At 40.5% G+C, this 27,310-nt stretch overlaps 1 protein-coding gene across 9 annotated transcripts in view; it reads right to left on the reverse strand.

The window, feature by feature from the left end:
- The window catches only part of lrch1 (leucine-rich repeats and calponin homology (CH) domain containing 1), an 89,357-nt gene that overhangs the window by 37,851 nt on the left and 24,196 nt on the right, over nt 1-27,310 (reverse strand). For 8 of the 9 annotated variants that reach the window (XM_017479417.3, XM_017479415.3, XM_017479412.3 and 5 more), the window contains exons 2-10: nt 26,173-26,317; nt 23,727-23,853; nt 16,150-16,255; nt 14,936-15,072; nt 14,661-14,791; nt 9,254-9,341; nt 8,874-8,979; nt 7,906-7,985; nt 1,998-2,065 (exon numbers count right to left, since the gene is read on the reverse strand). In XM_017479417.3, the coding sequence (XP_017334906.1) occupies nt 1,998-2,065; nt 7,906-7,985; nt 8,874-8,979; nt 9,254-9,341; nt 14,661-14,791; nt 14,936-15,072; nt 16,150-16,255; nt 23,727-23,853; nt 26,173-26,317 (988 nt within the window). The remainder of the gene's footprint in view (nt 1-1,997; nt 2,066-7,905; nt 7,986-8,873; nt 8,980-9,253; nt 9,342-14,660; nt 14,792-14,935; nt 15,073-16,149; nt 16,256-23,726; nt 23,854-26,172; nt 26,318-27,310) is intronic. The other variant, XM_017479410.3, reaches the window with a different exon arrangement.

Consider the following 27,310-nt stretch of genomic DNA (forward strand, 5'->3'; position numbering starts at 1 on the left):
ATTTATGTACAATTCCAATTCCAAAAAAGTTGGGACAGTATGGAAAATGCAAAAAAACAAACACAGAGTCATTTGAAAATTCTATTCACCCTGTACTATATTAAAACACATCATTAACATTATTTGACATTTTACTTTGTAAATTTAATTTATTTTTGAAAATATACACTAATCATATCTGATGACTGATGACTCAAATCTGATGACTGCAACACACTCAAAAAAAAGTTGGGACAGTCAACTGTTTACCACTGTGTAAAATCACCTTTTTTAAATAACACTTAAATGTTTGCACACTGAAGACACCAGTTGGTTAATTTAGGTAGCGGAATTTTCCCTCATTTGTCCATTATGTATTTCTTCGACCAAAGAAGTTGAGTGCACATGCTCAGCGTCATATCCAGAGGTTGTTTTTGGGAAACAGACGTATAAGTGCTGCCAGCATTGCTGCACAGGTTGAAGGGGTGGGGCGTCAGCCTGTCAGTGCTCAGACCATACGCTGAACACTGCATCAAATTGGTCTGCATGGCTGTCGTCCCAGAAGGAAGCCTCTTCTAAAGATGATGCACAAGAAAGCCCGCAAACAGTTTGCTGAAGACAAGCAGACTAAGGACATGGATTACTGGAACCATGTCCCGTGGTCCAATGAGACCAAGATAAACTTATTTGGTTCAGATGGTGTCAAGCGTTTGTGGCGGGAACAAGGTGGGGAGTACAAAGACAAGTGTGTCTTGCCTACAGTCAAGCATGGTCCTGGGAGTGTCATGGTCCGGGGCTGCATGAGTGCTGCCGGCACTGGGGAGATACAGTTCATTGAGGGAAACATGAATGCCAACATGTACTGTGACATACTGAAGCAGAGTATGATCAGTATGAAGTATTCCAGCATGATAATGACCCCAAACACACCTCCAAGATGACCACTGCTTTGCTAAAGAAGCTGAGGGTGAAGGTGATGGACTGGCCAAGCATGTCTCCAGACCTAAACCCTATTGAGCAGCTGTGGGGCATCCTCAAATGGAAGGTGGAGGACCACAAGGTCTCTAACATCCACCAGCTCCGTGATGTCGTCATGGAGGAGCGGAAGAGGAATCCAGTGGCAACCTGTGAAGCTCTGGTGAACTCCATGCCCAAGAGGGTTAAGGGAGTGCTGGAAAATAATGGTGGCCACACAAAATATTGACACTTTGGGCCCAATTTGGACAGTTTCACTTAGGGGTGTACTCACTTTTGTTGCCAGCGGTTTAGACATTAATGGCTGTGTGTTGAGTTATTTTGAGGGGAAAGCAAATTTACACTGTTACACAAGCTGTACATTCACTACTTTACATAGTAGAAAAGTGTCATTTCTTCAGTCTTGTAAAAGAAAATGTAAAATGAAAAGATATAATCAAATATTTACAAAAATGTGAGTGGTGTACTCACTTTTGTGAGATACTATATAGCGTATAAATGATATAAGGAATACTGAATTAAGAAAAGCTGAAATGCATCAAGGAGTTTGTTTACAGTGACGGTGTGCCAAACTAGGCAACAATGTTCTCTTCATTATGTGACATGTTAGTATGTCCCAGTACTTGCATACTCGTGCGTTATGCACTCCAAAGTATGTACTTTTTCCTCACAAAAACAGTATATACTTTTGATGTATAGTATAAGTAGGCGAACTGGGATGCAGCATCAAAATTCATCTGACAAAGAATTTTGTACTGAGCATGATTGGCTTCTTCATTTACTAGTCAATCCAATTTCCAATGTCAATCCAAATAGAAGGTCAATAACATTCAGCTGAACATCCATCTTTTGTGTGTTCAGTATGTATCTTTTACCTGCATGTGGTAACACTTGAACAGTAAATCATGAACGGTACATCCGTGGTCCTTAAGATGCATTTGTGAGCTGTAAATTATTTTGAAATGTAAAGAGATACATACTAAAGCACATGGCGAGACAGAGATAGAATAATGGAAGGATAGAAGTAAAGAAGGGATACTCACGATTGCTCAGCTGCCCAGTTACTGTCTTCCTCAATTCTGAGGGGCTCGTCGAAGTCAACACCTCGACCCTACACACACACATAAACACATCATCTTCAGCTGCAACCTGTCATGTGACAGCACAGTAAGGGACTGACTGGCTGGCATTCATAATGGACCTTTGTTATCGCAGTGCCTCACACACACACACACACCCCCACAGCTGTGCCAGTTCCAGATACTGTAACCCAATAACAATCTCACAAAAAAAACTTAAACTACCTTAAGACTTAGTTTTCATGTCACCAGCAAGTTTAAAAGAAACCTTGACTATGAAGACTTGTTTGGCTTATTAGATTAATGCTGACATCCGCTATATAAATCCACTATACAAAAACATTCTAGAAAAATAAAATAAATAAAATAATTAAAAATAAATAAATAAATCCTTGCACTCGTAGGCCGCCATTGCTGTTTACGTCTGAATGCACTCCGGGTAGTGACGTCAAATGGTTGCAATGGTCTTGATTCTCCAGCGAGCCTACAGCGGTATAAACAAGTATTCAGCCTTTTCAGTTTGCACACGAGCGTAACAAAAGCAAGGAGGCTAGTATAGAAGACATTACTCAAAATGTACATCAAAATGAAGACGATCAGAGTGGTGAGGAGGTGAGAGTGGGGCAAAATAGATGGTGTCTGTGCAGCAACTGCATGTCTATGCCAACCGAGAGCGTTTGTTGTTCAAGTAAATATATGCATTAAACTATCGTTTTATGATGAAACGTATTCTAATATCAATAATTTTAGAGATTATCAGCTATTATCTCGCTGTTGTATACTTTATCCTGTTAAAATTCCGATGGCCCACCAGTATGCTGTCGCCATGTTATGAGCAAATCCATGCTATCTACACAGCTTCTGTGTGTACGAAGGTACTTGTATCTTTGGAAAGCTAAGATTCTTGTGATTCGATTGATATAAACCAATGTGATACAATCACATCAGCAGCTACAATCAATGTCTCTGTCTCTGTCAGACCACCGATATATAAACAAACAAGGCAACTCAACTCATACGAATCCTCATAGTAATCCACCAATCCATAACATCCTGACAAAAATCTTGTTATTGGCCGTTCACATATCGCGTCTTTTGCGCACTCAAATTCGTTATTTTAAATGTAGATGCGCACCAATTTTTCAGAAAATCGCAAGCGCACCGCAGGTCATGTGACAAAAACCAACCAATCAGCTTCACCCTTTCCGTAAACAACATTGAAAACTCATCTGAGGAGGAACAGCTGATCATAGCTGTACAGGCATACCCATAGCTGTATGATTTGTCAAGCATCTATTATTCAGATGGAGCTCTTGGATTAATTGGTGAAATTTATGTTTTCTACATGCTTGAAGCATGGGGTGCATCCAAACACTGTGTTTTCTTTTTTCCTCTTCTCCATAAATAAATCTAGTAGCAGAACTACTGCAAGGGATTTGCGGTGCTATAAATCCATCCTGTGCTAAAACTTCCTCGTCGTCATGGAGAGCACAGCTCATGGTTGCTTAGCAACGGCAGACACCATGGTAGCACAAGCACAGAATGCTTCAGAAAGAAGGTGAAAGTAGCGTGGCCGCGTTTTCCATGCATTTTTATTAAGTGCATCGTGTGAATGGCCCCCTACACTGGCAAAGGTCCAAACAATCCAATAATGTAAAAATATTAAGTCCACCTTTGAAAAGAAACCAAAACCATGCATGTACTCCAAATGGTTAAATAACAGCTTTCATTTTAATTTGGCTATGTCGTGGCTAGGCACTTTAGGCTAATATTACAAGAGCTTTACGTTATGAGAATATACAGAAAAAACACACTTGCACTTGCAAGATGCTTACGGGTTTGATTATATTTACAGATATCCCCTATATCACAGCACACAAGAGCTAGAAAATTACACCCAAAAGCAGCACAATGTGGCATTCTTTTCCTGCTGTGGGGGCTAGTAGCTAATTCTTTTGAGTGCTCAAGTGCAACCATTTTATGTCATTGACTCAGAGTGCATTGCGCATGTCACGTAATGGCGGTCTCCATAGGTTTACACAAAAGTGGGCCATTTTCATGTACATCATTCAAAAGTGTTAATGTTAATATCAAGCTCAAAGGAGAATATGTAATAAAGGGTAATGGAAGCAAGCAGATTTCTGGGATAAATCATGAGTGTATTTTGGACTCTCTCCATCTCAGTCTTATATATACAGTCATATGAAAAAATAAGTACACCCCATGGACATATTTGGACAAGCAAACACTTTATCATCTTTGAAACAGTGCCTATTAATAAAGTTGATATACTTGAACAAAACCAAAAAGGAAAATGAGCTTTTTTCTATTATTTAAATCAACAGAAATATCAATAGATGTGATGTTCTTCTGTGGAAAAAGTAAGTACACCTTTGGCCTCAGAAGCTAGTATTGCCCCTAGCAGAAATAACTTCTTGCAGGCGTTTTGCACAACTGTCCACCAGGCTTACTGGAATTTTTGACCACTCTTCCATGCAACATTCTTTCAGTTGCAAGATATTTGAGGGTTTTCTTGCATGTCAAATCCCTCCACAACATTTCAATGGGATTCAAATCCAAGTTTTGACTAGGCCATTCCATAACCCTAAATTTCTTCTTTTTGAGAGATTCCTTTTTCTTTGCTAGTGTGCTTAGGATCATTACCCTGTTAAAAGGTACACTTTCAGTTCAACTTTCACTTTTGGACAGATGGCCTCACATTATCTTCAAGTACTCTTTGATATGATGCAGAATTCATAGTTGAATCAATGAATGCAAGTTGTCCAGTCCCTGAGGCAGCGAAGCAACCCCAAACCATAACATTTCCACATGGTATGTGTTAGGTCTACTCATGCCACAAACTCAATTTCCCATCCTGCACTGAAATTCCCACCACCATGGACTGCAATTCCCAGATCACGCACATCTGCAATTCGCAGCACATTCACAGACACAGTATAAAGGGGCTCTCATTGCATTCACTCAGGGTGAAGTATACGCTCCATTCCTTGCGTTTGTGTTGATACCAAGCCTGCTTATATCTCTACTCGTGTTCCTTTACTAACCTTGTTACGCCTAGTGTTTACCAATATTGTCCTGCCTCTGATATCTTGTTCGTTGATCACCCGAACTTTTGCCTGTTTACTGATTCTGAGTTTTGCCTACGTTTTGGATTTGTCTGCCCCGATCGTTAATAAACACCTCTACCTGCATTTGCATCTGTCTGCCCATTCCTCACATGACAGAATACTTCGCCACTCCAATGGATGCAGTCAGGGTCCAGGAGGCCCTCTTAGAGGAGAACCAGCTGAAGTGGTAAAAAGAGGGGAGAGGATGCCTCATTAAAGCCACTCGGGAATGGTTCGACGTGATGTACTTCCTCAGGGCATATATCAAGAAGGGGCCTTCCAACCAGGCCGAAACCATCTCCCACCCCCTTTGCCCCACCTTGGTCGCTCTGCCTTCCTGCCCCACTAAGGACGTTGATTTGCCTCCCTCCCCTACTGCGGATTCCTCTCAGCCTGCCTGTTTGACGGACAACACCGCTCAGCCTCCCTGCTTGACTGAGGACATTGCTCAGACTCTGTGTTCCGCTGAGGATGTTGCTTCATCTCCCAGTTAGGATGAGAGCTCCGCTTTGCCTCCCTGCGCCGCCTTGGACGTCACTATGCCAGGCTCCTCTTCAGACATCGCTCTGCCTTCCTACTCCACTGAGGATGTCGTTCTGTCTTTCTGCTCAGCTGAGGACATCGCTCTGCCATCCTGCTCGGCTGTGGATGTCGCCCTGCCATCCTGCTCTGCTGAGGACATCGTTCTGTCTCCATGCTCCACTGAAAACGTCTCATTGCACACAAGTATACACTCCATTCCTTGCGTTTGTGATGATACCAAGCCTGCTTATATCTCTGCTTGTGTTTCTGTTACTGACCTTGTTTTGCCTAGTGTTTACCTATATTTTCCTGCCTCTGATATTCTGTTTGTTGATCGCCCAAACCTTTGCCTGTTTACTGATTCTTTTTCCTGGCATGCCTCCCATGCAGGTCAAATTTGTGCAATCTCTTTCTGAGTGGAGAAGCATGCACTTTGACAACAACAGTTGCACGACTTACTAGCAGATCCTGTGATGAAATTCTGGGGTTCTTTGAGATTTCTTTTTGCATCAGACAGCCTGCACCTGGGCTGAATTTGCTGGGACGGCCAGTCCTGGACAAATTGGCAAATTTGAAATCTGTGCCACTTGTAGATAATTTTCCTTACAGTGGAATGATGTATTTCAAATAATTTGGAGAGCTTTTTAAATCCCTTGCCAGACTCTTAGGCATCCACAACCTTTTTTCTGAAGGCCGTACAGAACTCTTTAGATCTTGGCATGATGACACCACACACCTCAATAGCAAAAGGAACACCAGACACTAGATATGAGAGGGGTATAAATAAGATAAGTTCCACCACCACTCCCTAAACACCTGATTCTAATCTTATAGATTTGAAGGTGTGATAAATATATAGGTGTATTTACTTTTTCACATAACCGTGTGTGTGCATATACACATTTTATATTATACATATATATATATATATATATATATATATATATATATATATATATATATATATATATATAATTGTTTTAAGTCATGTTTGCCTTGCACCTCTGCATCTCCCGGGTTGTGGGTTCAATTCTTGCCTCCGTCCTATGTGCGCAGATTTTGCATGTTCTCCCTGTGCTTACGGTTTTCTCCCCTATACCAAAGACATGTGTTGTAGAATGATTGGCGTCTCTAAACTGTCCGTAGTGTGTGAATGGGTGTGTGAGAAATTAAATGTGGATGCCCCTTAAAGTGCACCTATTATGGTTTGAAACGTGCCTAATTTTGTTTTAAAGGTCTCATACAATAGATTTACATGCATCCAAGGTCAAAAACATTTTAATTTGCTCATAATTTAAACTGCAGCATTACATTTTTTCCCACTGTCAAAAACAACTCGTTAAATGATCATTCTAAGCTCCTCCTTTTAGAGAGCATACTCTGCTCGGATTTGTCAGATGTCCCAGTCTGTTGTAATTGGTCTACCGCTGTCAACGTGTTTCAAAAAGGAAACACCCACTACCATAACGAGTTTCAGCTCTGTCTGTTTGCGAGCTGCCGATGAAGACCAGAGGCGGGGCTTTTTGTTACAAATCTACGTAGGTTTGTGCAGGAAGTAAGTCTGGAATTACTAACGACTCATTTCAGCTCAGTTCAGAATCGGTTCCTTCTTTTGGTAGTCAATAACTCTGTTTTTCTATGATAAATGATAAATGATTTATGATAAATTAAAGTGGGAAGTACATAAAACAGTCCCCATGGTCATTTCTTTCAACATTATGAGTGAAAGGAGGGAGAAAATGATTCACTGAGAGAAACATTTAACTTTAAAACCTTGTTATTGGATAATTTCGCTACAGTATAATAAGGCCTTTTAAAAGATTAAAAGGAAAAAAAGATCACCTTTCACCACACTTACACACATTCCCAAGAGATCACCAGTAACTTTCATTGAAACCAAACATACGTGTATTGACGCTGTTAAGTAATGTGCCCTTACTAAGTAATGCTACTTACTAAGAGTGGTTTACAAAGAGAAAATCAAATTTGTTATTGGAATCCCCGTACAAAGTATGTGCATTTTATTTTGTGCAATAAATTAGCTGTGTAATAAACTGAAACATTTTGTTTGTAGCTTGTAGCGTCACAACTGCAAAATAGCTTTCTCAATACTGCAGAATGGGAGCTGAGGGAAACACACAGCCCTTCACCTTTTTAGCTGCTGCCCTTTGAGAAAATCCACATGATTGCTAAATGACCCCAGTAAGTCTGGGAAGAGTTACCTTGATGTAGTTGAGGAATCGTGTAGTATAGGCAGAATCTCTGTAGCCAAACTGTCCTGAGTCAGAGGGGCTTTGGTCTGCTACAGTAAACACAAAACACAAGCTTGGTGCCTAATTCTTTAACTGTTGATACAAATATACATGTGAAGGAACAAAGAACAAACACAAACCTGGTCTTGATATCATGTTAATGTTTGATTTAATAACATTTTAAGGGGTTTTGCTCTATACAAGGATTGGATCCTCCCTCGCTTGTACTTTGTTTTGAATAAAAGCTTGTGTCATTAACTCATTAAATATGTATAGAACAGAAACAGGCAATTGCTAGAGAGAAACAAGAAACACAACTTTTAATACTACATTAATCTGTATTCAAAAAGTGTATTATTATAGTAAGTTATATATTTGGTTTTGAACTTCACTTTATCAAGAAAAAATTAAGAAATTAGGTTTTATATACATACATACATACATACATATATATATATATATATATATATATATATATATATATATATATATATATATATATATATATATGTATGTATATGTATATGTGTGTGTGTGTGTGTGTATATATATATATATATATATATAAACTTGTCCATATAGCATGCTATTTTTTGTGTGAAGAATTCTGAAAAAGTTACCTAGTGAAATAAAACGGGCTTGTTAAGAGTTTGTAAGCTGTCTGTCCTGTGCAGTGCAGCTGGCTTCCCTCTAAAGCTTTCAGCACCCCTCCCACAATTCTCTCTGTGTGCTGACAGCCACTTCCTCTCAAGTATCTTTACACCCCGAACCCTGCCTCAGGTCAAACCCTGGTCTCACAAACACACACACCCATGCAGAATTACAACAGTCTGTTGTCTTTGGTCTCAGTTTGTCGGGTGTCAGCGAGAGGATGTTTGAGTTCCACTCCTTTCACTTCCTACTGGGTATATGTGTGTGTCTGTGTGTGTGTGTGTTACCTGTCAGTGAACTGATATGCTCGATGGAGTCGTCTTTACATATTCCGTCCTCTTCTGTGATGTTGGACATGGGGACATTTAGACTCAGACTGTCCTCATCAGATGGCTGATACACACACACACACACACACACACACAAATGATACTTAAAAAACAGTAGTATCAGTTAACTAAATGCTTTTACCATTTTTTTTTACTAACTAAAGCATTAAAGCTAAACAATTAAACTAAATCTAAATATGCATAATTTATATGTAGTTTTGTACTTCTCTGCACTTTATGTACTTCTCCCAAAGCTTGAAATTTTGACATGGATTCGATTAGCAAATGCTAAATCCAAAAAAATGACTACAAGCATTCACACATAAACACACACTAACCTCTGTGGCAGAAAGGCGTTTGTCCCCATTATCGCTGCCTACCCCAGAGTCACTGTCATGTTTCCTATGTTGATCAATGTCCTCCGTACTGAGAGAGAAAAAGAAATAGAGAGAGAGAGAGAGAGAGAAGGAACTTATCTTCCTCATCTGAAAATCCCTCTCATTAGCCCTCCCTCTCAGCAGCAATGTCACACCCTCAGTCTATTAAAATGATTCCGCTGAGACGAGACGGATTACGTACATTTTTCTAAATATATCCGTCACTCATATCATCCATCTACCTAGTTACACTTTCTCATGACTTCAGCTTGAGGTACTGCTTAAAAGTTACTACAGACTACATCGTATTTGTGTTTGGGTGCTGTGTGAGGTGCACAGGGTTAAATTCAGAGTGGCGCAGGAAATTGTATGTACATTAATAAAGCACATTTATGTTCAGTTTCTCATAAATAATGTGAACTATGAAAGTTATTTTGGTAATGCAAAGTACCTATCAGGAGTGGAGGTATTTATATTGTAAAATGAATATTTAGAATATATTGTGGGTATCTGTAAATATACCCGTATACTTGTGTCCTGCCTTCTCAAAACACACATTATGGAAAGTGGCGGTATTGTCAAAGCAAGGAAATTAGATGTCTTGCCTTTCTAAAAGCCACCACCCATGTGCTGACAAGGCCCCAGATTTAAAGTCCAGTAAGCTGCTCGCCCACTCTTTCTCTATGCCATCATTCGACTATGGATTTTCAATTTTCACTGATAAAGGGTTAAAGTCAGAGAGACAGAGAATTTGTTGGCAATCAAGAGTTCTCAATTCCTAGGAAGGGTCCCATCTAAATCCAAAGCAGACATTTAGCTCCTGTCTACATTGAGAAAGTCCAGCCACCAGATTATGACAAGGAGCTCCAGGTGCCAAGTTCTAAAGCATCTATGCAGGTATAATCCATGTTTCCCACTATCTGTGCATCAAACTGGGCCTCTTTCTCCCATAGCTGAAATGGTAGCTTTGGATCCTCCAGAAGGATTCACAGACTCATCGGCATGCTGGCTTCCAGCACGGGTTCGCATACTGCCATAGACTCTGATGATGATTACTGGCAGCCATAATAAATACCCTGTTGTGCACACTGTTGTGTCCTGCTTTCCTGTAACTTATTTTACATTCGCTAGATCCTAAAAACTAGTGATGCACTTTAAGGAATATTCTGGGCCAAAACCGAAATTTTATTTTTTTTAAACTCATTTTAAAATAGTTTTTTGTATAATTGTACTAATATTAAACTTTTTAATTCATTTCATGAATTTAACAAATCTGAATTGAAAAACTACAAACCAATAAAATGATCACACTTTTATTGAAATTAACACACTGACCTATCACAGCAAACCAGTGACTACATTTCCCATACTGCATTGTGGCCTACAAACATGGCCGCCATGGACTGCAATTCCCAGAACACTCACACACACAGAACACTCACACTCATTCTAATCACGCACACCTGCATCCAATTCACAGCACTCACAACTATGCTATAAAAGAGACTTTCTGAACACTGAGTTTGTGTTTTTTGTGACTTTACCAAGCATTTGCTCTTGGTTCATGTGTTATTGTTTTGATCTTGTTCTCTCCCTCATTCTGGATTCTGATTTTGCCTTCTTTATTCCTGTTTGCCAATCACCTGACCCATTGCCTGTTTTTTGACCAATGCTATTGTATGATGATTTGGATTTGTCTGCCTACCTCTCTTTAAATAAAAGCTCTTATCTGCACTTGCGTCCATCCTAACATCCATAATGTTTATTAAGTGACAGAATACTTCGCCTACAACAGGGAAGCAGCAAGAGATCATCAGGCCGGGATCTCTGTACCAGCCTTTGATTCTGTTGTTTTCCCCAGTGGTTTCCCCTGGAAGTACCAGCTTCCTTCGATGGCTTTGAGGTATATTCTGAAAGTTATATACTCCAATGGCAGTTTTATTTCACAAGACTGGAAGACCCCAAGCCCAGAGAGGAGCAGTGGCTGGGATTCATCCTGTCTCGACTCACTGGCCCAGCTCGCAGTTGGGCCGAGTTCCTAATTACTATGGGGGCCAGTGAGCTTAGCTAAGTAAGCCAGTTGGTTACATTTTTAGTTCAGGTGTTCGGACTTCCAGGGCACAAACCTGACCTTGACAAAATGATAGGAAAGCCCAGACTTTTACCTCATATTACGAGAGGGAGGTGGCCGACAGGAGGGTCTCTACAGCTGAGCTTCAGCCCCTGGCAGGCTGAAGCCCAGCTACAATGTTCCACATGCAGGAAACTTGGGATCCATGGATCATATTTCTGTTTTCAAGCTTCTGTCTGAGGTCAAAGAGATGACCTCCCACGCCAAGTTTCTGTCCAAGGTCGACGAGACAGCCTCTCATGCAAAGTTCCTGTCCGAGGTCGAAGAGATGTACTCCCAAGACACGTTCCTGTCTGAGGTCAACGAGGTGACAGCCACGCCATGTTCCTGTCCGAGGTTGAAGAAACAGCCTCCCAAAACACATTCCAATCTGAGGTGGACGAGGCGACCCCCCACGCCAAGTTCCAGATAAAAGTCGACAAGGTGACCTCTCACACTACGTTCCAGTCTGAGATAGATGATGTGAACCTTCCACACCAAGTTCCAGTCTGAGACCGACATCACGACTAACCAAGTGATGCTCACACCTGAGTCTGTTGACACGACCAACCAAGAGCTCCTCATGCCTGAAGTCAACGTCACGACCAACCAGGTTGTGCTCATGCCTGAAGCCGACATCACAACCAACCAGGATCTGCTCACGCCTAAAGCCGTTGTCACGACCAATCAGGTTCTGCTCACACCTGAAGCTGACATGAGGACCAGCCAAGTACTGCTCATGCCCGAGTCTGCTGACACGGACAACCAAGTTCTGCTCACGCCTGAGTCTGCTGACACGGACAACCAAGTTCTGCTCAAGCCCGAGTCTGCTGACACGGACAACCAAGTTCTGCTCAAGCCCGGGTCTGCTGACACGGACAACCAAGATCTGCTCACGCGCTAGTCTGCTGACACGGACAACCAAGTTCTGCTCACACCCGAGTCTGCTGACACGGACAACCAAGTTCTGCTCAAGCCCGAGTCTGCTGGCAGGGACAACCAAGTTCTGCTCACGCCCGAGTCTGCTGACACGGACAACCAAGTTCTGCTCATGCCTGAGACTGAGGACACGATCAACCGAATTCTCCTCATGCCTGAGACTGACGACACAGCCAACCAAGTTCAGCCTGCAAAGTCGATGGAGAATGACGCTCAGACCCTCTGCGTGACTGTGGACACCGCTTAGCATCCCTATTCAGCTGAGGATGCCACTCAGCCACCCTGTTCTACTGAGGAAGTTTCTCTGCCTCCTATTGCAGCCAAGAGCTCTGCTTTGCTTCCCTACTCTGCCGTGGATGCTACTATGCCAGGGTTCTATGTGGACGTCGCTCCGCCTCCGTGCTCCACTGAGGACATCCTTCCGCCTCCGTACTCCGCCGAGGACATCGCTCTGCCTTCCCTCTCCGCTGAGGACGTTGCTCCACCTTCCCGCTCCGCTGAGGATCTCGCTCCACCTCCGTGCTCCACTAAGGAAGTTGCTTCAGACTCAAGAAAGGCCGATGAGGCCCACCAAGTCAAGCCTCCGTCTAAAGCTGACGACACAACTTCCAAAACCTGGATCTTGCCTAATGACCCCGGCAAACCAGCCCCAGCCTCATGTCTGCTCCTCGGCTCCTTGAGAAACCTGCTACTTGTTGGACAATGCCTGCATTGTGGCTGTGTGAACATTTTGCCCAGAAGGACCGCCAGGGGAGGGAGTGTATTTTGGCGTTTCTGGAGAAGCGCCCTTTTGGGGGGGTTGGGGGTTCTGTCCTATCACAGCAAACAAGTGACTGCATTTCCCATACTGCATTACGGCCTACAAACATGGCCGCCATAGACTGCAATTCCCAGAACACTCACACACACACACACACACACAAACACACATACACAGAACACTCACTCTCATTTTAATCACACACACCTGCATCCAATTCACAGCACTCACAACCATGCTATAAAAGAGACTTTCAGAACACCATGACTTCGTGAAGTATTACGTGAACTTCCTGTATATCAAGGGTTTGTTCTCATTTCATGTGTTATTGTTTTGATCTCATTCTCATCCTCGTTCTTGATTCTAGTTTTGCCTTGTTTATGCCTGATTGCCAATCGCCTGACCCATTGCCTGTTTTTTGACCAACGCTACTGTCTGATGATTTGGGGTTGTCTGCCTGCCTCTCTTTAAATAAAAGCTCTTATATGCATTTGCGTACATCCTAAAGTCCATTATGTTTATTACGTGAGACACACCAAAACAAAAACAATATTAAATATATTATTCTTCATTCAATTCTGTAACAAATTTAACAGATTTTCTTATTCAATTATCCAAATAATGTCAAGTTTTAGAAAACTATCATATATGTAAAACAGCAGTCAAGTAATGAACTAGGCCTCTATTCTGTTTATTTAAACAGCTGTATTTCCATATTAATTAAAGATTATTGTGCAAAACAACAGTGTAAAACAGAAGCAATAGAACTAAAACCAACCTCAAATTGTAAACAACAGATGTATCCTCAAGTCAAGAACAAAGTTTTGCAGGACTACACGAATTTTAATGCAATTGTCCACATAGCAAATTGGACTGCTTTCTCTTAAAGCGTCAGGTTTCTCTTCAAGAACAAAAGTTCTGGTAGGAGAGATGGTTCCTCTTCTCATCAAGAACATGAGATGCTGCACTGAATAGTCTCTCACTCACTGTGCTGGTGCTTGGGGCAGATAAATACCTGCCTGCAATCCACGCAAGCAATGGAAAGCGTAGCTGCACTTGTTGTGGTGCTGCTGTGGATCAGGGAACTTTCCTGTAGAATCTCGTCAAGCATGTCAGAAAGTGAGGGAGTTTGCACCTCATCACTTGTACGCACCCATTTCTCTGGCACACTTTGCTCTGTCTCTGTCGATCCTTCAGCAGATGCATTTATCACCTCCAGCTCTGCCTGTATCATTTCCCGTGCACGCTTCTTTTTCTCTGCACCTAAGTAATGTTCTTTAAATCGCAGATCTACTAGTGTTGACAACGATAACTGTCGGCTAGATCAAGAGTGAAATCTGAGGGGCGGGGCGTAAAACTGTGGGATTGCCAATATGTGTAACGACTACGGGATTGGGGGTATTTGGAAAGGATTTTAGGTACATATTAAGATTGATATATGATTGATAAGATTGATGTGTAAAAGCTGTGTGGACCGAAACTGTAAATGAATATTTGTAAACTATGAAACTCTGGGTTCTAAATCTTGGGGGTTTATGGGTATCTGTTCAGGGACTGACCTGCCAGTGGTGGGACGTGATAGGCTGAGGTGGTCCATAACAGGCAGGTAGAGCGCGTCGGCCATCTTGTCGCTGCGGCACGACTCCATGGTGAGGTACTTAAAGATGTGAACCTTCCCCTTTATACAAATCTGCGACAGACAGACAGACACACCAATATATCATCACATATTTATATATGTCTTCTGAATATTTCACCATATGCTATGTAAGTGTTTTTACTGCAATGAGTGTGTGTGTGTGTTTGTGTGTGTGTTTGTGTGTGTGTGTGTTACCTGTGCTGGGGGGCTCTGTAGTGGGTTGTTCTCTAGATGTAGTGATTGTAGCTGAGTCATTTTGCGGTAGCAGATGGGAATAGTGGAAACTTTATTACAGGAGAAATCAAACTTTACCAGAGGTAGATCTGCCAAGTCTGTGACACACACAAACAAACACACACGCACACACACAAACACACAGAGTTAAATGACTGCCAATTATGCATAAATATGAAAGTTAGAGAAATAAATAATACAATGAAGAAATGTACAATTAACTGCAACACTATCATCAGATATGTACTTATGATCAGGATATCTGTATATGAGATGCTAACTGCACGATTCCATAAACAAGAGCTGACAATAATAATATTAATAATAATAATAATCTCTAAAATGTGTTTTCTGTATTTCACCCCTGAGTTGATAAATGAAACAGTTACTGCCAGACAATTAAAGAATTAAAAGCCTACTCAAAACTAAACATTTCGTCAGAACCCAAATTATATAATTAGTAAATTATTAGCCGGGATACATTTATTCATCAGCTGAACAGCTAAAATCAAGCAATTAAGTAAGTTACAATCAAATAAGACAGTTACAAAAGTGTTGTTTTTTTTTTATTAGCTTAAAGTCAAAACTATGTAGAAACTTAAACTTTATATGAAGTCTATTTATTTCTCTTTTTATTTTAAATCAGATGTAGCTGAAGTTTAATTAATGCTTCATTTAGTAAAGTACGTGTGCCAAGTTTCCATTGTGAACAAATAAACAAATCCACATTTCATCCGTTCTTTAATTTGCGGTGGGAGAACACTGGGTGCATTGCACAAAATACACACTTAATCGGACTTCAGTCCACCGCAGGGCATCTTGCGTGCACACACACACACACACACACACACACACACACACACAAACATCTTGAAGACACAGTTTATGCTTTGCACTTTGGTTTACCCTAGGTTTAGTCAGTTTGCTCATCACATGACCCTGCTCTCTGTTTTGTTTTGTTTTTTAAATATGTGCCTTGCCTGTTTGTTATGACTGCCATTCTTGTGTGTTTTATTACATACTTTTATAGTTGCATGATAGCAGCCACATTAATCAAGATAAACATTTGTGTTTTAAATAATGATTTTTAAGTGACCTTTACACAGAACTACATTAAACACACACACACACACACACACACACGGTGTACTATGTCTTATATAAGCTTTGTGTACCTTCAGGCAGGACACACAGAAGGTTCCGGCGCACGTTGAGCTCTCGTAGAGCTTTGAGCCGTCCGATATGGCGCGGGAGAGCCGTAACCTCATTACAGCTCACATCCTGAATGGGACAACACACAGATGTTATGGGTTTCCATCCAGCTAGTATTTTATGAAATAAAATTGCTCATAAGAAAACTGAAATAGTTATATATATAGTAAGAAAACTCAACGCAAAAGGAATTGTGTAGATAAAGAAAATTGTGCTACAAATTGTAGTGAAAAGAGAATATTGGAATCACAAACCACATACTATTGCACTAAGCAATACTACAGCGCTACATTACCATAGTTTTCATATTATTTTGACGAACTGTTTACTCGTTTTTAATGTGCTGTTGGATATAGTCACAGGAGCTGACACGATGGACAAGAAAGCTAGCCAAAAAATTATGTCACAAGATGATATTCACCAGAACAGAAGTTGATATAAACACCCATGCAATCAAGCAAATTTTCCAAATAACCAATTAATCTAATACTTTTTTTTATCATCATAAATATTTTTTATTATCTTAGAACAATTGTACTTCAATTAAAGGTTAGATTTGTCTCATATTTTCAGGCTGAGTGTAGCTAATCATAAAGACACTGTTTTATGACCTTTTTTACTTACCGTTATCAAGGTTGCCAATAATTCTTGAGCTGGCGTTATAATAATTATTATGTTATGGTATTTCATTATATAAAATGATACATATTTTGCATATTTGTTATTCTAAATGGTTTCAGATCTTTGTACAAAATGTAATATAAGACCAGGAGAATATGAGGAAATAAAAGGTTTTTAAATGATCATTTCATTTATTGAAGGAAAAAGGTGATGCATCACTTATATCACCCATGTGAAAAAGTCACTGCCCCCTAAACTTAATAACTGGTTGCATCATCTTTATCAGCAACATCTGCAGCCAAGCTCTTTTGATAACTGGAGATCAGTCTTTCACATCACTGAGAAGGAATTTTGGCCCACCCTTCATTGCAAAATTGCTTAAATTCAACCACATTAAAGGTCTTTCGGTCATGAACTGCCCATTTAAGGTCCTGCAACAGCATCCCAGTGGAGTTCAAATCAGGACTTTGACTAGGCCACTCCAAAACCTTTATTTTGTTTCTTTTCAGCCATTCAGAGGTGCTTTGAATCATTGTTTTGCTGCACAACCCAATTGGGATTGAGCTTCAGATCAAAGACTGATGACAGGACATTAACTTTCAGCATTTTCTGGTAAAGAGCAGAATTCATGGTTCCTTCAATTATGGCAAGTCGCCCCACTGGTTAGCAGTCATTTTTGCCTTGCAGTTCTCCCATGGGTATCATTTTTTGCCCCGTGTCTTCCTGATGGCGTTATCATGAACCTTGACCTTATCTGAAGTGAGAAAGGCTTGCAGTTCCTTAGATGCTCATCTAGGCTCTTTTCTGACTTGTTGAAAGAATCATCAATGCACTCTTGGAGGAATTTTGGAAGACTGGTCACTTCTAGAAGATTCACCACCGTTCCAAGTTTTCTCCATTTGGCGATATCAGCTCTCACTATGATTCGTATGAGGAGTCCCTGATATATATAATATCAATATAATATATATATATATACATATATATATATATATATATATATATATATATATATATATATATATATATATAAGCCTGTGTTACCCTTTCCAGACTGAAATGATTCAACAACTTTCTTTCTCATCTCTTCCAGAATTTCTTTTGATTGTGACATACTGTACTGCATGCTGAGACCTTTTACCCTACTTCACATTGCTGGAAGGATTGCATTTAAGTGATGCTTAGACTCAACAGGTATGGCAGTAATCAAGCCTGGGTGTGTCTAGTGTCATGTAATGTCAGAAAAGGAACTCTGGACAACAGTTCCCAGCAGTCACTGCACCTCACTGAATCATGGTCACATGACCACCTGCACCTGAATCACATTCATGTTAACGAGCACTTATGTGTATATTAACCACAGTTTGCACTGCTCTCCTTGTCTTGTCTTTGTCTTTCTCTGCTGTCATTTCTGTTATTGGGATTCTGGTCTTTGTTTAATGTTTATTCTTCGCCATATTTTTTACCACAAGTTCTATAGTTACTGTTTTGTGTTTGTTTGTATTTTCAATTAAAATATAATCTGCACTCGCATCCATCTCCACCTCCATATCGTAACATCTAGTCTAATTGAAATCAGTTATGACAAAATTTTGTTAATTAGTTGATTGAGTAATTAAAGTGGCAATATTTTTTTCACACAGGGCCAGTTGATGTTAGAGAACTTTTTTTTCTTTTGTCTATATACTTAACTGCTTTCCATTTTATTTATAGCTCAAACACATGGCCTTCTCTGTTTTGTGATCTGTCAGCACCAGTGCTCTGTTTGTTTTTGGGGCCAATTATTGTGAACTATTTGGCGCAAAGACAGTTTAAAATTTTATGATGACTGTGGCTCAGTGGTGAGTTTAACTGGAAATCTGGGGGTGGGTCTTTGTTCATACTACTTTCATTTCCTAACTAGAACTACAAGGCATAAATTCAATGTTGCCAAAAATATTTGATAAATATGATAGTTCAATAAAGCCCAATTAGAAAAACATTTTTTGGTGTTAAACACCAAACTAGTACACTAGTACACACAACAATACTATTTAAACATCTATCTTTTATAAATATGCTGCAGCCCAGGACAGTACCTCTGCCTGCCAACAGATATCAGTATCTCTGGAGTTTTACTTAGTTGCTCATTACCAATTTCCTGTTTACTTCATTGTTTGTTCACTATAAGCACATGACTTTCAGTTGGTCAATGTGAAGTCTTGCTATTCTTTTGAGTTTTGTAAATTCTAAGCTGTGTTTTACTGATTGCTTTGATGTGCCTTTTAATTATGCCTTGCCTATTTTTTGGATTTCCTTTATGTTCTGACGTTTGATAACAATATTGTGTTTGCTCAACGTGCGCATGCATGTAAAAGTTTGCAGCAAACAGCCAATAGCATTCAAGATGGGAAATACGCAGGTGTGCATACTGAGGAATATATGAGGAATTTAAACCTACACCAACTGCAAAAAGCAGCACCAGTGCGTTTGCCAAAGTTTGGGAAAATAGCTGATTGTGTAAGAAAAGTTTACTTTTATAGGCTCACAATGAGTATAAACTGATTGAGATCTTATAACCCCAACATATTTCATGTAATTTCCTTTAATATCAATGGAATTTTTTATTAAATATTAATAAATAAATATCAATTTGTGAAAATATATTAAGAATAATGCAACCAGATGAAATGTAGATCACTCAAAAAGAACAGTAAAGCAATACATACAGTTTCAGTGTGGCTTCAGTGTGTCAGTTTTGTAATGTGCAGCTCAAGAAGCCAGCAGAGACAAACTATAGGTACCATCTGCCAAAAATCTATATTTTTCATACAAATGGTCATCAGGAAAAGCCAACACAAACACTAAAGGGTTAACTTTGACGTGTCAAATTTCTCTCACTTTGCTCACATCTGATTGGTCCAATTTGGGTTAGTGTTTTCTTACCCAGAACAAAACCTGCTCCAGAGCAGGTTAGCCATGGAGTGTTAGTTACCATGGAGATGAAACCTGAAAAAAACCAATCCACCTTGTTGAGACTGAAAAACCAGAGTTTTCTCAAACTAAACAAACTTACCTTGGTAGCCACCGAAGCTGGCTATGTGAAAAAGGCCTCAAGTTATTTCAGAAATATATTTTCCCTACTGTTACGAAACAGGAGGTGTTGCAGAAGCAGGTGCAGATCACGTTTTTATTTACAAACAAGCAGACAAAACGCAGGGAGCGTGGTCTATACTGAACAAGATTAACTAGATTAAACATAAGACTAAAGTCTAGGCATGGCACGAGAACAGGACCTGGAAATGAGACCGCTTAGAGAACGTAACGTATTCACCATTACTTTCAAGTATACGGATAATACTGTGCAAAGTGCACAGCAACACGAGGGGTTTAAACAACCAACATAATCAAGCTGAAACACAGACAGCTGGGGCAAATTAAAGACACACCCTCGAACATAAACCAATACCGGAACAGGAAGAGAACGTGATCTCGTGCACGCACGCGCTCTGCAGCAGTCTTTGCACTTCGACGCCGTAGTGCCATCTGCCGGCAGGAGCGTAACAGAACCCCCCTCTGAGCACCCCCCTCCAACAGCGGTCCGGGGCCCCTGTGTGAGCTGTCTCGTGATGCATTGGAAAACAAGGTGACCTTCGCCAGGCTGTAGACAGGCGAAGCACCACCCCCAGCGGGATTGAAACACGGGGCGTCGTCCACGGCTGGACTCGAACGCTGGGTGACGCTCCCAGCGGGGCTGGAACGCTGGGCAACATCCCCAGTGGGGCTGGAACTCTGGGCGATGCCCCCTGCGGGGCTGGAATGCTGGGCAACGCCCCCAGTGGGGCAGGAATTCTGGGCGATGCCCCTGGCGGGGCTGGAACCCCAGTGTGGCAGGACAGTGGGATAGCTTCCTCGGCTGGGCAGGACAGCGGGACAGCTTCCTCGGCTGGGCAGGACAGTGGGACAGTTTCCTCGGCGGGGCAAGACAGCAGGACAGCTTCCTCGGCTGGGCAGGACATCGGGACAGCTTCCTCAGCAGGACAGGGCAGCAGGATAGCTTCCTCAGCAGGACAGGGTAGCAGGATAGCTTCCGCAGCGGGACAGCTTCCTCAGCAGAACAGGGCAGTGGAACAGCTTCTTCAGCTGAGCAGGACAGCAGGGCAGCTTTTTTGGTGGCAGAGACCTCCCCGTGGGTCTCTGGCTGGAGCTCTGAGGTCGCCCTGTTGACCTCAGGCGGAGGCTCCGAGGTCGCCACATTAACCTCGGGCCAGGACTCTGGGGCTGCGATCTCCTGCCGCCTGCATTGCCCAGTGTAGTCCTCTGCAGTGGGAAGCCCCAGGAGTTCGGGTAGCTCTGCTGCTTGCATGGCATGGTGTAATTCCCCTGCGGTGGGAAGCCCCAGGAATCCGTGTAGCTCGGCTGCTCGCGTAGCGTGGCGTAGCTCTCTGGCAGCGGGGGCGGGGTAACTTGCGCGAGTGGCGGCATGGTGCATGGCCCGGCTGGCTGCAGCGGCTTCAGAAGGCGGTGGAGCTGAGCAAGTTCTTCGTTTATTTGGCGACTCTGTTCCCAGAACGAGCAACGCCACGCCTCAAACTCGGCAGCTTTGGCGGCGCTCATGTTGACCTGCTGCTTCCGCATGGTAGGCGCAGTATTATGTTACGAAACAGGTCGGGAGGCAGAAGCAATCGCAGATCAGCGTCTTTATTTTCAACACAGCAATCAAACACAGGAAACACAGCCTATACTGATCCAAATTAACGAGGTTAAAACAAGAAACTGGATGCGAGGCAGGGAACAGAACCGGATACAAAAAGAAGACTGCTTAGCATGCGTAACGCATTCACCATTACATTCAAACAATACTGCGTGAAGTGCACAACCACACGAGGGGTTTAAATAACAAACACAATCAAACTGAAACATAGACACCTGGATTAAATCAAGACACACTCTCGAACATCAACCAATGCTTAAACAGGGGGAAAACCAAAACAAACAAAGGTGCGTGTCCATATACAAAACACTCGTGCACACACGCTCTCTAAAGCCGCGCGTGCATGTCGACGCCGCAGTGCCATCTGCCAGTGGGAGCGTAACACCTACGTGCATAACAAGTCATTTAGACATTTGCAACAGTTGATTGTTTATACATTCAGATTGCTTCTACGTGGCCAGTCCATTTTGCAGTTCTTGACACCATTGTTTTTGCTTGCAAATCGCTTTTCACAGGTTTGCAATGCTTTTGGCCATAATTTAGTGGGGGGAAAAAACGTGGCAAAATTGTGTGCGTGAAATAATGGAAGTCAGAAGAACAAAGATCATATTTATTTTTCATTAACATCATGCTGAAGTTTCACAACACATGAATTACACTTACGAAAAACAGTGAAATGCTGCAAATCTTCTTTTCTTATGCTTGAAACTTGATTTACACCTTTACAAAGCTTCACTTGCTGTGGCACTCCATGTGGTCAGAGGCATCCTGTTTGCTTTAATTATCCTTGAGATGTGTCTAGCACTCAATTAGACCTGTCCGCCTGTTGCAATTTAAATTGATTGGGCATAGTTTGGAAAAGCACACACCAGGGTCTATAAGGGCCCACAATTTACAATGCATTGTCAGGACAAAATCCAAGCCATGAAGTCCAAAGAACTGTTTGCAGATCACTGTGATCAAATTGTGGCAAGGCATAGATCAGGACAAGGATATAAAATCAGTTAAAATTTTTGGCCTCAATATTTTTTAAATGGAAGAAGCTTGGCATAACCCTCCTATAGTTGGCTATCTGGCCAAATTGAGCATCTGGGAAAGAAGGACCTTGGTCAGGGAGGTAAGAAAGAACCCAAGAGTCTCTCTAAAAGAGTTCCAAACGTCCAGTGCAGAGATGGGAGAGCATGTTGGATGGACAACCATCTCTGTAGAACTCCATAAATAATGCCTTCATTGCAGAGTGGCAAGACACTGTTCAATAAAAGAGTTTGCTAAAGAGCATGTAAAGGACTCTGGCAACATGTGCAAAAAGATTCTCTGTTCTGATGAGACAAATATTGAACACTGGACAGAACAGGAAGCACTATGTTTGACAAAAAACAGGCACTGCACATCACGTGACTAATATAATATCAACGGTGAATACATAGATACCTACATCATGCTATGGGAGTGCTTCTCAGCAGCAGGGACAGGGGGACGGGTAACAATTGGGGATGGATGAATGCAGCAAAATACTGGAACATCCTTAAAGAAAACCTCCATCAGAGTGCATGCAAACTCAGAATGGGGTGACAGTTCACCTTTCAACACAACAATGACCCTAAGCCTACATCCAAGACAACACTGGTGTGGCTCTGGTGCAAGTCTCTGAATGTACTTGAGTGGCCCACCCAAAGCCCTAGACTTAAACCAATCAAACATCTGTGGAGAGACCTGAAGATGTCAGTTCACAGCTGCTTGCCATCCAATCTGATGGAGCTTGAGAGGACCTGCCATGAAGAATGGGATAAATTGCCCAAATCCAGTTGTGCAGAGCTAATAGAGATGTATCCAAGAAGACTTGTAGCTTTAATTGCTGCTAATGGGGCTTCTACAAATTGTTGATAAAAGGGTTCCAATACTTTTGTGAATAAGAGATTTAAGTTTTTTATTATTAATTAATTTTTGAAATTCTTTAAAACATGTAACTTCATCATTATGGCCAATTAAGCATAGACCGGTGAGTAAAAATGGCAACTATATCCATTCAAAATCAAATCCACAACACAATAACGAGGCAAAATAACCTGATTCTGGAATGAATTGCATGCTGCTTTTCACATCCTCCCACATGTCACTCAGACATGGGACAACATTTAAGGACCTGAAATATCAAGTATCCACAAAAAAAAGTGAACAGAAATGCAAAAAAAGACTGCATGAGCAGAAACACTCACACACACTCACCAGTTCCATGAGGCTGGTGAGCTGGCCAATGCTTTCCGGCAGAGCATTGAGTTTGTTGTTGCTGGCATTGAGGACTCGCAGAGGAAGACCACACACACACACCGGCAACACTGACAGCTGGTTGCGACTAAGCATTACAGAAACAATGGGAATACAGTGTTAAAATCAACATTCAAACCCTAAAAATAACTCACTTTGTTTTTCACTCCTAAGATGTTCAGGAAGTAAGCTTTGTAAAAAAAAATCGTGTTTCCTTTTTTCTCTGACATATAAAGTTAGCGGGGATAAAAATAATATGTGATAAATGGCAGTAGAGACAGATTTTTGGAATAAATGGTGACATATCTGTATCAGAGTATCTGTTTCAGTCTCTCCCAAACATGCAGCATGCTGGAAAATATAATGAATTATGATTATATTAAATATAATCTGCTGCTGTTATTGAGGTCTTTCAAGTATTACAAAAATCTTCACTGTGCATCATTGCAATGTTTACAATCACTGAGTGGCCGGTGTTTTCAAAACCTCACTCCATAAAGAAGAGCTTGTCTTTTAGCTAGCTCACTAAAATCACCTGTTTTATGTTTTATTGTGATCCTGTGTATGTGAATCACCAAAGCAATCTCCTGGTATTACTTGGTTCATTCTGTGAGATCAAAACAGCACAAACTCGATAAAAGAAAGGTAGCTGTGATAGCTACAACATCTGATGTAACTTGTCAACAATGTGTCTTGCAGGGTGATTGTTGCAAGCTCAAAGTCATCTTCTCTGTTATGATGGCTGCAGCTCTGTCTTAAGTCGTGGCAGAAATTTGTCTTTGGCTGTACTAGTTTCAGGCACAGTGACGTGTGATGTATCTGAGTGATGACATGCGACTCAGTGCAGCTCAGGAACATCATGTTTTACATAAATATTTTCTTCCCTGTCTCAATAATTTTTTCTTATTTTAACCAAAATTTCCTCCGCACTGTAGATTTAATTATATCTTTACTATTACTATTATACTATTACTAGTATTTCTGCAGACCAAATTATAATTTAGCCAATCGCATGCATTTATGTCAATTATTAAGCTGAAAGCAGCTCAATGCTGAGACAAACTAAGACATTAGGTAAGGTCTGTCATAGTTTGTTTGTTTGTTTGTTTTGGTCTAATCTGATTAGTGAAGTGATGATGAAAACAGAATGTTTAAACATGAGCCGACAGAGATGTTTGCATTTAATCTCCTGAATCAAATTCACATTACATGTCCCATCTATTCAGAGTCCATGGCTCTAGTCAAAAGAGAAAATGTGAAATCATAACCAGTTTAAATGGTCTTATTTATAGCCATAGTTTATCATTAATGGTTAAGCATTTAAATGAAAGTGTTGTCATTTAGTCATGTTAGTTGATTCGTTGGTCCGCTGTAAGTAAGAAATTGTATGTAACTTAACATTTACACATTTCAGTTGAATACTCCTGGACTCGTACTTTTTTGTTTGCTATATTAGTTTTAATAAAATTAGAAAACTTACACTTGCATCCTTAGGTCTACTTTGGGCTGCTCGTAATGACTGAATGATATGTATATATGAGCATGCTGGGTATTGTAGTGACAAATCTTTCCAGTGTAAACACAATGTTACAACATTGAGAAATGGCACACTGCACTACATAATTACTAAATGATAAATAACATATTGAGAACTAGTTTCATGACAGAACTCCCTTTAAATTTTACATGGAAAAACAAAATTCTTTCCTCCCTCTTATTCCACTGTAGCCTGATCTCTGATAAAATTTCTAGAAATACATGTCAAAAAGCAGTTTTTGTTATTCAGCTATAATCAACATTTCAAAAGAACACATAACTCGTGCTATTGTACGGGCTATAATGTAAATATTTGTAGCTAGCTGTTACATAGTTACAAAGCAAACACAACTGCTAAATATCGATTAGCAAGATATTTATGGTATGTGGTTTATGGTATCTACTTCCTAAATTATGAAAAGAAAGGTAACATTCTTCTGTTTTGGCAAACAACGTCAGCATAATGTACAAGAGGTGTACAAGAACTTAGAAAATAAATATAATCCCAAATGTTAAAAAAAAATGTGATAAAAAGTATGATTGAAAGTAATACACTGAAATACGCTAGAAATTGTGTTAGATCTTAGAATAATAAACAGTTTTTGTCTGCAGGTAAAACATCCAACTTTCTTTTTCTCCATTTTTTTCTTTCCTCTTCTTGGTTCTGTCAATATCTGCAAATGTGTACATTCCGCATTTGTATTATATTTTAATATATTTTATTTTATTGTCAGCTCATGTCCTGTTCAGACATATTATTGTTCTGGTAATAAATTCTTTAGTACTAAATGATGTGGTGTACTAGACATACTTCTAAGGGTGTGTGTGTACAGTATGTGTGTGTGTAATGTGTTTGTGTGTGCATGAGTACCTGATATTTAATGATGTGAGAGACTGCAGGCTGATGATGGTGTCAGGAATGCTTTTGATACAGTTGTGATAAAGGTTCAGCGTTTCCAATGAAACAAGACGTGCGACTTCAAGAGGAACTTCCGTCAAACGATTTTTTGAAAGATCTGAGAGGAGAAAAAAAGAATGAGAGATATTAAGAATACAAATAAAAAAAGTTTATGAGAGAAAGACGTTCATTCTTACTTATTTGTTGATTTATTAAGTGATCTTGACTATGATGAATACATATACCAGTCAAAAGTCTTAGAATACCTCAATTTTTCCAGTTTTTACTGAAATTTATGCAGTTTAATGTCTCAATGTACTCTGAAATTAAAACATAGAACAAATAAACAATTGGAGAGAAAAAAAATAAATCATGGAATCGTTTTGTTTAACAAAAATGTATTGAAATTTTTAACTCATCAAAGTTGCCACCTTTTGCAGATTTAGCAGCCGAACACACTCATGGCATTCTTTCTACAATGGAGATCAAATAATGTTCGGAAAGTTCTTCCCAACAATCACTACTTTTACATGGACAGCAATAATCTAATTATTGAGCTTATTCTGAGACAATATTGTGATTAAGGTGTTTACATGAGTCGCGTTTAGAATACCCCTTTCATGAAATGAGACGTTAATAAAGCATATTGGGATTCCAAAAGAATGAGATAATTGGGCGTAACATAAAGATAAGACTGTGTAAATAGGGCACTGAATCTGTGCTTAGATTCAGATCAATTTTGGGACGTCTCACGAGGGGATCTCACGTTGTTTTTTGAACAATAACCTGGACTTTTGCTTCTCTCATCTATCTTGTTCGTGGCTTCATTTTGATCAGTAAATAGAGGATTATTGTATTGACTGACTAGAGGAAATTCAGCAACCTAGTCGTTTTAGATACAACACTCCCGTTTGGCATGTTATAGAACATAGTTCGATTAACACACACAGTCATTACGTCACCGCACCATGCCGTTGGATGTTCCCTCCAGAATTTCACATATCAACATACAGTTTTTATTTCAAATTTGTACGAACGCTTCAAGTGCGGTTAATTATTTGTCATGCTGTACATGCAAATAGACGACTGATTGAAGCCGTGGGCTCCGTCC

This window comes from Ictalurus punctatus, chromosome 6 (genome assembly GCF_001660625.3).
Source record: "Ictalurus punctatus breed USDA103 chromosome 6, Coco_2.0, whole genome shotgun sequence".
Lineage (NCBI taxonomy): Eukaryota > Metazoa > Chordata > Actinopteri > Siluriformes > Ictaluridae > Ictalurus > Ictalurus punctatus.